The sequence below is a fragment of the Neopsephotus bourkii genome, unplaced genomic scaffold, assembly GCF_033783945.1.
Source record: "Neopsephotus bourkii isolate Nb327-2 ecotype Australia unplaced genomic scaffold, CSIRO-AGI_Nbou_v1 NB_1768, whole genome shotgun sequence".
NCBI classification, from domain to species: domain Eukaryota; kingdom Metazoa; phylum Chordata; class Aves; order Psittaciformes; family Psittacidae; genus Neopsephotus; species Neopsephotus bourkii.
This window is the reverse complement of record NW_026902242.1, coordinates 2,299,852-2,312,678: the sequence shown is the minus strand read 5'-3', so window position 1 is coordinate 2,312,678 and position 12,827 is coordinate 2,299,852. Positions and strand designations below refer to the sequence as shown.

Here is a 12,827-nt window from a genome sequence, read left to right as displayed (position 1 = left end):
ACTCCTGCAACAGTGAATGAGGCGATTTAGAACACTGACAAATGATTTTATTTTAAAGACATCTGAGAACAAAGTTTTTTACATAGTTTGCCCAACTATGCTATGCTCTTTATAAGAATTTATTATCATGACAAACCACATTAATTTAGCGAGCTTCTCTGACAACTTGAAATATGAAATAGCAAGAACAAGCCACCCTGCAATCTACTAGGGAGCAAAACATGAAAGAATCTTTGACACACCAGGGCAAAAAATATCAAAGAATGTCATATTATGGTAAGAAGAAGGCTGGAATCAAATTATTTCAGTTGGCATTGGTGGCACTATGATTCTCTACATCAGAGAGACAGCTTAGATCACTGCTTTAAAGAGCCCTGTATATCAAAAGAAACACCTTGAAGCTAATGAAATCTGACTGCTAAACAGTATCCCTGAGCCAGAACTATAATTCCATGTTTTCTCTGGAACACAGTTAAACATTATCATTATAAAAGCAAACTGTCCATGCATCCTCAGGCACATTACTCTCTTTACACTTCTTAAATATATCTCATTTTGAGACGAAGATTGTTGTCCTAGATCCCTCATAAAATAGCTGAGTCAGATGAAAATTGTCACTCTATATTTTGAAAACATGTAGAAGCTGAAAGCATGAAATCACAGCTCACTGTGCACATGACTGATTCCAGTTGACTTTGAAGTTGTATAGTCTCACTGCAGGAAGTTATATCAAACCAAATTCATGTTGATTTCTTCATTTTTTATCAGTTTATCAACATTTTTGGTAAAATTCTGAATTCCATGTCAAAGCATTGTTATTCAGATGAAGCCAACAACAAAAAAGTCTGCTACTTTGTTTTATCACTGCTTCTGCTACAGAAATGCATCAGGTTTAGGTTTCATGGCACAATTCCATTTTCTGGTAATACAAAGGCTAGAAGACAATTACTTTTTTTCCTCTTTTTCATCCTTTACTGCTTTACAAACATATATCATTATAGATGAATTCCCACCCTTCCTTCTCTCCTGATATTTTTTTCTCTTTTTATTTTGCTTTAATAACATTTCTTTCTGTGTGTCTCTGAAAACTCTGGCTGCTCCTCCTGGACTGCAACACAATGAGTAGAAAGACTTTAAAAGAGCAAATGTTCATTTACAAGCACCAGAATGACATTCCCAGAGAATGGCTGCTTGTTTACAAAGGGAAGTAGGTACAAAAAAATTAACAACTGCATTAATAACACAATAGGTGTTTGAGATTAATTGCCTTTACGGAAGGCACAGTGTAAGTCCTTGCAGCAAAGATTAACTGTCCATCTTATCCTTCCCTCACTTCCTTATATATAGCCATTTCAAACCATCTTATTTATCTGCTGTTTTGGTTCAGGGTAAGAGAAATTTTATGCTCTCTTGTTTTCACTCTTCCTCTCACCTTTAAATGGACAAGTAAGCCCTCCTAGTGAGACAATCCCTTGAGTTGTTTTGAAAACAGTTTCTTTCTGTATTGCACAAGAAGAATCTTCATAGGTTTAGCTCTGGTGATTTTATCTTCTATGATCATTTCTTCACTCTTGATTTACAGAAATGGCAAATAGTACAGTGGTTTGGCTTTATTTGTAGATGTATACACCATCGGAAGCTGGAACTGTATTCTGCTGCAAAGGTTCTCTGATTTTGTACCACAGCAGTCCAACTAGCTGGAAACAGCATTAATGATTTATTTCAATATTTCAGATAACTGTTTGTAAAGACCATAATCACCTACACAGTGGTCTGTGGTAGAATTTTTCATCTTAAAATTTTACACTTACTTGCCATCAGCAATGTTGACAGTCCTGAAAAGCGGATAGTCTTCTGGGGCAGGTTTTCCGTTTTGGTCTTCAAATAGGAAGACAGGGGATCTACCAACTTCAACACCTACTTGCTGAATTCCTTGCTCATTGTAGACAGACAGAAGGAAGGACTGGATCCCCTTTTTAGGTTTTACTGTCATTAATATTGAAAAATCTTCTGGAAAGTCTCCCCCTGTAAATAAAGTAATATACAGTTACAAATTCAGAAAAAAAAGCACTCTTTAAATATGTGCATTTTTCTATAAGCACAGAGGATCTCTCATGCAAACTGCTGTGGGGTTTTTAATTCTCAAAAATGAAAAACATAAACATTGAAAAAAACACATAACTAGCTTTATTTAGTAGCAGATTTAGGCAAAATCAAAGAACATTTCATTTTCATTGATTCCCTAATGCTTTCTCTTTGAAATAGCAATTATGTATCAATTGTTGTTTCAAACTTTACAACTAAACACAATTGAAAGTGGATATAGCTTTCTCATAAAGGAAGAACTGAGGTTTGAACTCAAGACTGCTCCTGTTGAATGTGGTGCTAAATCTGCATTTCACTTGATGTGAAAGTCTATTGGGCTTAATAACCAATGAAGTGTAAGACTGAGATTCTAAAATTCAGAATATGCATTGGCACCGTGCGGCGTGGGCTTCAGCTGCAAGTTGACATGCAAGAAATAAGAGGGATAAGCATCTACTCATAATGTTGGCAATTAATACAACTGTAATTCTGTGTGCATTAAAGTGAGTAAAATATTCTTAAACATTTTAATAATATAGTAAGTTTTAATAAAATAACATGTTCTATTTTTGTAATAAATGAAAGTATGTAAGATTTTTACTTCAAAAGCTGATTTAGGAATTACTTCTTCCAGTGGAGAAAATTGTTTCCAAGACAAGTCTTGTGGGAAAATTGTCAGGAATCTAACTTATTCTGTGAAGACAAGCTATTGATGGCATTAACTCTTAATATACAGTATGAAAACAGAATGCATAAAATCTTCATTGCTCTTTAAATGACATGCTACTCTTCTAAAACACAAAATCCCTAGCCTTACACTTACTATACTGTCTGCTGCAATATTGGTTTATGTGCTTTCTACCATCGTTTTTAACTTTTTTGCAAAGGTTGTTGAAACACTGTAGTAACAACAGCCCACTTTAGGGCTTGTCTTGACATCTTATTTTGAAGGATCAGAACTAAATATATGGAAAGAATTTAATTTACTCTGGTGTGCCTTTGGTCAAGCTTTTTAATGACAAAAGCAATGCTGCTAGTTTACAGTTTAAATTAAACTGTATACCTTTTATCATCTGAGTAAACATGACAGTAAGAGGAAAAGAAAGAGAAAAGATGACTGTCAACTAAGGCCAAAGAAATTAATTGAAAAGCACTGTCTGCACTGTTAAGCTGAAAAATATGTTGAAAATGCTTAATGCAGGTGATAGAAATTCAGCTAGTCTGGACATGTGCTCTTCAAACAGATAATATCCTATGAAAAAGAACCCTCTGAACTTTCTAAGAAAGGTGACCAAAAATTATTCATGTGCCTTAGTTCAGTAGTTCCTGTTATCACTGCTATAACTATATTCCCAAAGGTTTTATAATTACACAGTGTAGGTGTAATATACGTAAATTTCCTCCAAACATGATTTTAAAAGTAAAAAATTAATCACATTCTAACATATAAAACCTTATGAATTTCTACGTGTATATATATATAGAGAGAAAGAGAGTTCTTGGACACATACCTGGAATAGTTATCAAAGTCTTTTCAACTACTTTCAAATTTCTTGTTTATTGGTATGGTTGTATTTAAACAATTACAAAAAATAACAATTTGAAGCAAAATTGCTAGAAAAATCTTTGTGTGTATATATATATATGTATATATGAGTTGTCATTCCTGTCATTCCTATATGCTTTTGTAAAAGATAACTAACAGCGCATAAACAAACAGCACAACAAAAAACTAAGCAGTTATTTTTCTAATCATAAAAGGCCTTCCAATCAGTAAAATCTGGGAAGCTAATAAATATTATTAGATCCATTTTTAAAAGATGGTTGTATTGATGCTCCCAGCTTTTGGGATTCAAAGCTCGCTTTGAGCTACAGTGGCTAAAAGAATACCTATACTTCCTGAGTTATAGGAGCTAGATGAAAGCAAGCAAAGGATGCATTACAACCTGTATTGTTTAGCTAAAATGATCTCTCACCACTTGGTCTTATCTTAGCTATCTTTTCTTAGTCCTTCCACTCGTATAGAGCAGTAAGAACAAGCAACATGATCACTCAAGTATCTTTAAGAATAAGCCCAGAAAGAAAAGAAGGGTTTCTTGTGGTGGGGAGATGATGCCTGTTCTGCAAGATTCAAAAAGAAGTAACGACCATAACCAAAAAACTGTTTCTCGATTCTTTACTGCGGTAGAGGTTAGCATGACATTTTCCTGCATTAAATGAAGTTTTCTGATGGGTTCTTTTTATACCACATGAGCAGCGTTTTTTGTCTCCTGCCCACTAAATTGTTGCAGCAAACTGGTAAAATCAAGCAAACTCATTCCAATTGTAAAGCAGAAACTGAAAGCATTTCAGAAGAGTACCTAAATTAAGGCATTCAAAGGCTATAGAAATTTAGATGGCAGCCAGCAACACGAGGTACTACTTGTTCTGGCATTCAAGAATCATATGAACAGTTATTACTTCAGCTGCCAGATCTCCTCTATTCTACAATTTGAGTCAATCCACACTCCCAGACTTCCAGCTCTAGACTCTCAGGCTTTGATTTCAGCAGAAGATGCTTGCACTATTCTGAACTTTAAAAAGTATCAATAATTCCAAGGCAGTTTAATCTTATGTCCAGCTGTACTTGAATGCTTATTTTTAAAATTTTTTGTTGCCCACTTGGTTTCAATGACACCCATTGTAAAACTCAGAATATAAAGGAGCCAACTTTAATACACTGTGCAATTTGGGCAGTCTTTCAATACCATGGATCATTCTTGCGTTTTTTTAAAGAAAGAACAGCTGGTATTCTGCTCACCTTACTTAGGTAAAGCAGTAATTAATTATACACACAGTCACACTAACATCAGGAAGAAACTGTAGACTGCAACGTGCCATTCAGTGAATAACATTTTCAGTCGGACAGCTCTGTTAACTATATGCAACTGTCCTGTGTTCAGCAGTAGCAGTCATTTTTATCCTTCTCAGTAGCTGGTGCAGTGCTGTGTTTTTGACTTTCATCCTAGGAACATCGCTGATAACACCCATGTTACAAGAAATTGCTCAGTAATGTTTACTCTGTCCAAGGACTTTCAGAGTCTCATGCTCTGCCAAGGAGGAAGGGAAGCTGGGAGGAAGCAGAGACAGGACACCTGACCCCAACTAGCCAAAGAGGTATTCCATACCACAGCATGCTCACTATATAAACTAAGGGCAGTTACCCGGAAGGGGGAGATCACTGCTTGGTTGGGCTGGGTATCTGTCAGCGAGTGGTGAGCGGTTGTATTCTCTTCCCTTGCTATTTCCCTTATCATTACTATTATTGGTGGCAGCAGTAGTGGTTTGTATTATACCTTAGTTACTGGACTGTTCTTACCTAAACCCATGGGAGTTACATTCTTTCGATTCTCCTCCCCATCCTTCCAGGAGCAGGGGGAGGAAGGGAGGGGAGTGAGCGAAGAGCTGCATGGCTTCTGAGTGACAGGCTGGGCTTAAATCACAACAGCAACTAAGCTGAAATTGCGTTAAAATATTATACAATCATAGAATAGTTAGGGTTGGAAAGGACTTTTAAGATCATCTCGTTCCAACCACCCTGCAACACCTCCCACTAAACCAGAGTAGAGTAGAGGGGCAGGATCACCTCCTTCGACCTGCTGGTCATGCTCCTGTTGATGCAGCCCAGCACACGGGTGGTTTCTGGGCTGCACGCACACACTGAAGCTGGCTCATGCTCATTTTCTCTTCAACCAACCCCCACAAGTCCTTCTCAGGGCTGCTCTGAATCTCTTCTCTGCCCAGCCTGTAGCTGTGCCTGGGACTGCCCCAACCCAGGTGTAGGCCCTTGCACTTCACTTTGTTGAAATTTATGAGGTTGACACTGGCCAGCTCTCAAGTGTGTCAAGGTCCCTCTGGAAGCCCTCCCTTCCCACCAGCATGTTAACTGCACCACACAGCTTTGTGCCATCACAAACATGCTGAAGGCACCCCAATCCCACTGTCCATGTCATTGACAAAGATGTTGAACAAGATCAGTCCCAACACCGATCCCTGAGGGACACCACTCGTTACTGGTCTCCAGCCGGACATTGAGCTGTTGACAGGTTTTTGCGTGTGGCCATCCAGCCAGTTCTTTATCCACAGACTGGTCCATCCATCAAATTGATGTCCCTCCATTTGAGAGACAAGGATGTCATGCGGGACAGTGTTGAATGCTTTGCATAAGTCCAGGTAGACAATGTCAACTGCTTTGCCCCTATCTGTCAGTTCTGTAGCTCCATCATAGAAGGCCAACAAATTGGTCAGGAAGCATGGCCTTTAGTGAAGCCATGATGGCTGTCACCAAACACCTCGTTGTTTCCAGGAGAATCTGCTCCAAGATTTTGCCAGGCACAGAGGTGAGACTGACTGGTCTGTAATTCCCGGGGTACTCCCATTTTCCCCTTCTTGAAAATTGGGGTTATATTACGCTTTTTCCAATCGTCGGGAACTTCACCTGACTGCCGTGATTTTTCAAATATGATGCAAAGTGGCTTAGCAACTTCATTTGCCAGCTCCTCTCCTGCAAGTGGCCCTAGGGTCTTCATTCTCAGAGTCACTGCATCTGCCTTCCAAGACTTGAGTGGCATGGTCAGAGCACTTGCCAGTAAAGACTGAGGCAAAGAATTCATTAAGAACCCCATCCTTCTCCAAATCCAGGGTAGCCAGTTTTCCTGTTTCCTTCTGAAAAGGGCCCACATTATTCCTAGTCTGTCTTAATATAGTCTGTCTTTATATTACTACAAAATAATGTACATTTTCCCCTTTTAGAAATCTGGGACAATAGCTGTATGATTTCTACTTTGAAAGACAAAAAGAAAGTATTTTTCTTCCCCAGTATCTTCCTTGTATGTTTGTAGGCTGACTTATTCAAATTCTATATGATTTATCATAGCAGAAAAATTAAGTGTTCCAAGATTTTGGTTTTTTTTAATATTCTTATTATCATTTTCTCCAACGATCTGGGTCAAGTGGTAAGTGGTAGCAAAATAACAGAAGTATCCCCTCAATATCCAAGGAATATTTTCCAAAGTGTGATTATTTAATTTTAGAGAAATTTGAGAAAACACGGAATCACATTACCTGCTATCCACAACTAGCCTTGTTTAGTCCCCCAAATACCCAGATGCTTTTAGGTAATTCTTAACAGATGGCACTTTTGGGAATGATTTTGCAATGGCCAACCACAACACATTCCTGCCACCACAGCACTACTCCAGGAAATACTGCTTTCAAATGGACTACTACAACTGCAGGAAACTTGTCAAAGCCACCGAATAAGCTTTCCATCAGATCATCATGAAAGAACAGGTAATACGACTTCCAGGCCAGTTCTGCCAGTGACACAGAAACTGATGAAGATTTATAACCGAAGCCAATAAAACCAGATTCACTCAGCAGATAAAGAGCACGTCCTGTCACTCACATGCTCAACTCAACGGATAACAGAAATGTTTTTGTGGTACTGATGACAAACTATATGCTGTGCTTTAGATACCATAAAAACACAGGCAGTAAGACAATTCACCAAAGTAATAGCTTTCTGACAATCTTACCTGGGTACAGCTGCTTTGTTGGGGCACTCAGCTGTGCAGTTTTTGAAACTCTGTAGGCTACATCCGATCCTTTTGAATCCCTTCTGTGTGTGCAAAATCCTGATGTTCTTGATACTCCTTCTGGTAAATTGTGAAATTCTAACGCTTTCAGCACATCAACAGGCTCAGCTGACAAAGAGAAAAAAAAAATTACTCATCTTGCATCTCTACAGTATTCAACCTCCAAAAAGGATATAAATTTCACTGCAAAAGCATATGTTTAATCCCAGCAGTAGCTAGATCCTATTCTGATTTATTGAAGATTACTTCTATGCTAGAATATTAATTTAACAGGATTGTTTAAATATATGAGAGTTTATCCCATCCTATTTAACTGTTACGATCAGATTTTCAAACTACTTGACCAAACACTGAAAATCTCTGTTTCCCAAAAGCAGAGAATCTTGGCGACTGAAATTTACATAATATTATTTTAATCTGTGATTTCTGAGAAGTGGAACTGATCTTAAAAGTTTGCACAAAAGTTTCAAAAGCATTTAGCTACTAACAATCTGCTATCAGAAACTTGATTGTTGCTAACATTAATATATATTCTGATTACATGTGGCTGTTTTCGCCAATACAAAGTGGTAAGAAGAAGATAATTTTTTTTCTCACCCAGTTAGAGAAAATAAAATGTACCTGCTTTGCCTGCAAGGAACAAATAGACTGAATAAGACTTTCAGTATTTCCAAGTTAAAATTCAAATGGACTTGTTTTGTACTTTAGAGGCCAACTACAATCAGGTTGTATTTATGCTCAATTTAAAGTTGAAACCCAGATCTGCTATTGTACTCATACTGATACAAGATTGATTATACATATATATATTAAAAGGTCAATTTACATAAATATATATATATATATGTAATGCCAACAACAAAGCCTAACCTATAGTAATTCACCATGGCAAAAGGGCCAAGTACTGAACGGAGAAGCACTTCAACAGAGGCAGTAAGAGAACATAGTTTGCCTACTGCATTATCCTTCCTTTTACAAAAAATTAAGGTGTTTATTCTCGTACTTCCTATAGATAATGGCTTCACTAATTTATTTTTTTAGTGGAAATAGAATTTCAACAGACAATTTTTTCACTGGGACTATTCTGCAGTTTTCATGTTGCCCAAACTTTTCTGGAAAGACAAAATTTTCCACGATTTTCACTGTTAAAGCTGAGAAATGTTTGGTAAATCTGACCCCTCTTTATGTTTTTGATCTGCACTATGGCATTAACTATACCTCTGCTATTACTCATTTTATGTGTCAAAAAACATCAGCTTTAGGCCCAAAATTCATTGTATGCAAATATTCAACTATCTGCAAACAAGTGAAAGAGCAAAAACACAAAGTGATATTCTATTTACGGTCACTGATGGAAACATCTGTACCTTCTTTTCTTACTATTTGTACAGTTGTAGGCAGCGTTACTATTTTTTCATCAGTTACTATTTTTTCATCACTGTAGTATCTCAGAAGTCACTTTAGTATCAATAACAGATGTGAACAAAGTCAAGTTTAACTAGCTCACCCTACTCATCTCCTGGCATTGCCAAATATGAAGAACTCAACTTTGTAGTTAAACCTATTTTTGAATACCTAAAGTATATCTTTAAAAACAAAATCTGAGGTTTTCTCAGTCAGCCTAGAATGCACATAACTTCTTTTGTCTTAAAATACATTTACAAGAAAATGTTTGTGAGCTTCGTTATTTTTTTCTCCCAACATGCAACTTCTCATTCCCTTTTTCCATCAGATGCTGATACCAAATATAAACCAAATAGCCAGTGTTTGTTGCAAGCTAATCCATGTTGAATCAATGAATTTATTTCAAACCAACATACCCTGCAGATTCAAGAAATTATGTTTAAACATTCTCAGAAGTTTCAACAATGGGCAAATTCTGAAACATTAATCTTACATCTCTGTTAAGTACTGACTAAATAATTTTAATGGACATAATACATTTTCTATGGGGATTCCACACAGTTCTAAAGTTACCCCCATACTGAAAGAACTGCCACACTTGTTTTTCTGGTAAGCAACGGCTATTTTTGAAGTACCTATCATAACCAGAACCAGCAAAGCAATGAAGAACCAGTCACTTTAGAACACCCATATCAGTAAAAATTCCAAATTGTTGTATAAGTCAACCACTGTTACATTCTTTTTCCTTTCTTTTCTATAATTTGTACCAGATTCTTCATTATTTTTTAGAATAATGGCTGTTCTTTGCCTGGCTGACTGGGAGACTATTCACCCATAAACACGATTACTTATTACTCCCTACTAGTTCTGCTGCTAAAAACCTTCCAGATAAGAAACAGAATAATAATAGGACAATCTTCACACCACAAATTCAGTAAGAACAAACATTTTGTTAATAGTGCAGAGATATTTATTTCCACAAATGCTGATTCACAAAATGTAAACAGCAAAAACACTAGCAGGTTTACATGGAATTCCAGAAACGTAACTTCTAGAAATTAAAAGCTGCATGAAGTAATTTACGCAAGTAAATTAATTAATCCATCTCCAAAAACAATGTGGCTAAGTTCTTAGCTACTTCAACCAATTGTTAAAAAGAAATTCTTCAGAAGTTGAAGAAATTATCTTCAGATAAACCAGGCAGGAATGTGAAAGATTTAATATACTTTTCAAAAATTTGCTTTTGATAGAAACCTATCTATTATTTAGTCTGTGAAATGAAAAGAGTTTCTGCCTCTTCCTCACAAATGTTTTTGCAACATTCTTGTGTGTATCATTATTTAACCTGGACTTGACTCTCATCAAATGCCCAGATTAGGATGCAGCCAATCCTATGTTTCAGCTGGGAGGCAGCAGGGTTGGACATCTTCTCACAGCTGTTACCAACACCTTCCAGATGAAAACTGGCCTCACTGTGTAAAGCACTTCTCCCCTACACTCCTCCTATGTCATGCATATATTACCTACCATATACTGGGGTTCTGCAGAAACACCCTCTTTTTGCTATGGAAACCTAGTTGGAGCAAGCATTCAGTAGCTCTGACCAGGCTGCCATGACATTAGCTCAAGTTCCTTGGTGAGCTCACAGCACATGTTCAAATGACCTGCTCAGCATCTCTACAGAAACCACTAGACAGAGTTGCTCTCAATATGCCACAGAGCATCAGCCAGTTTCTGTAGGTTCTGCAGTGCTCAGTGTCACTGTATCCTGGGAGCTTCAGTTCTTCCTGAAAACTGCCTCTTCTCCAGCATCCTGCTCCCACATGATTTTGGGAATGGTAAGAAATAGCCAGAAACAGCATCAGTGCTAAGGCCATGTAGTTTGCCTGTCTGTATAGTCCAAAAATTAAGATTACAGTTTGTATTTATATGGGACAATACCATAGCCCATATACTGACAGATCTGGGGTCTCTCCCAAGAACTTTCTTACAGTGCCTAAAGCAGCTTGCCTAAGTAATTTTACCTTCTAGTCTAATTCCCTTTGATAGTTTTCTCATCAGAGAATCAAGCAAAACTGCAGATTAATGATATATGATGTAATGCTTTTCTATCCTTTCCATTTGGTGTTAAGAGTTAAGATGGCAACAAAATAACCAACAAATGAGCTTCATGCAAACAGTTCTGTTCACCTGATCTTGGGGTGCAGTTAATTCTCCTTATGAAACTCAGCTTTGAAAACTTAACTCTGCTTGCCATGGCAAATTTGACAAAATGCAAGATCCAGACCCCAAAAGTGTGTCCCTTCATGCCAGTGGTTATGACCACACTGCACTGTTGTTTGAAGGCCACCTCCTGCAGGGAAGCCCTACAAAGCTGCAAAATAACCCTCTGAAAGGAAGCCTGTGTTCATCACTGCAAGCCCAACTGAGCTCTCCCACAATCAAAAAGCAAGTTCCCACTGTGCTACCTTCCCACTGATTGAACCAACTGCAAGGACCATTAATCCCACTAAATATTATAGTGCAAAGTTCAGCAGCATACATTGTCCTCAAATCAAAAAAGTTAAGAGAGACATCCACAAATTTCACTGCCACTGAAAGAATATACAGTACTAGCTAGAGAGAAAGGTTTAGAAGTGCTGGGATTTCTGGAATGGCACAGAAATATTCAAAAATCTCTTTAGCAGACAGAGCTGTGTGAGGAAGGAACTTGAGTGTCCTAGTATCTTTCAAGATATCTTTCTTTCTTTGACAGGCTGAGGAAGTTGGGGCTGTTCAGCCTGGAGAAGAGAAGCTGCGTGGAGATGACAGAGCAGCTTCCAATATCTGAAGAGGGGCAACAAGGATGCTGGAGAGGGACTCTTCATAAGGGACTGCAGTGGTAAGACAAGGAGTGACGGGTTTAAACTGCAACAGTTAAGTTCAGGTTAAAGAAGTTCTTTCCTGTGAGGGTAGTGAGACCCTGGCACAGGTTGCCGGAAGAAGCGGTAAATGCTCCATCCCTGGCAGCGTTCAAGATCAGGTTGGACACAGGGGCTTGGGCGACATGGTCTAGTGTGAGGTGTACCTGCCCACTGCAGGTGTTGGAACTGGGTGATCTTAAGATCCTTTCCAACCCAAACCACACATTCTGTGATTCTATGATGATAACAAACTGTTAATCATTTAGCTCCAGCATAATTTACTGGTTTTGAAAATCACAGAAGGTAAAGCAAAAAAGAAAAAAAAAAAAGTAGTGTAACATCTCAAGACCTGAAATAACTTGTACTTTGCAATATTTAAAATAATAGAGCCAAATTCTGGTCTTCATTACTGTGGTATGACTGAAGTACTCATCCACTCAATGAGCTTTCCATACTTATAGTGGTATGCATAGGAACATTTGTTCCAGAGCATTTCATATTAACTATAGCTCCAAAGCCGTGTTTATTTTTCCTTTGCTTTCCCTTTAGCTTTCTTCCATCAGAACTAAACTTAGAGGAAAGAACAAATGCATTGACAGAAATATGAAATCTTCTAAGCTAATTTAAATGTTACTAAAATATATGTAAAAGCATGTTAACTAAAAAAGAATAAAATAAAAAAAGCCACTTCTGTCAGCTTATCTCTGCTAAAAATTAAAAAAAATCAGTGGAGTTTAGTAGTTGTAAACTGGATCTCAGATCACACTTCTACACTGCTAGGTTAGGACAGACTATCCGG

At 37.6% G+C, this 12,827-nt stretch overlaps 1 protein-coding gene across 15 annotated transcripts in view; it reads right to left on the bottom strand.

Annotated features, from left to right (window-relative positions):
• Positions 1–12,827, bottom strand: part of LOC133225979 (collagen alpha-1(XI) chain) — a 462,534-nt gene that overhangs the window by 134,506 nt on the left and 315,201 nt on the right. For 7 of the 15 annotated variants that reach the window (XM_061378994.1, XM_061378998.1, XM_061378995.1 and 4 more), the window contains exons 2-3: positions 7,662–7,829; positions 1,812–2,025 (exon numbers count right to left, since the gene is read on the bottom strand). The exons of the other annotated variants lie outside the window; for them this stretch is intronic. In XM_061378994.1, the coding sequence (XP_061234978.1) occupies positions 1,812–2,025; positions 7,662–7,829 (382 nt within the window). The remainder of the gene's footprint in view (positions 1–1,811; positions 2,026–7,661; positions 7,830–12,827) is intronic. 15 annotated transcript variants of the gene reach the window in all.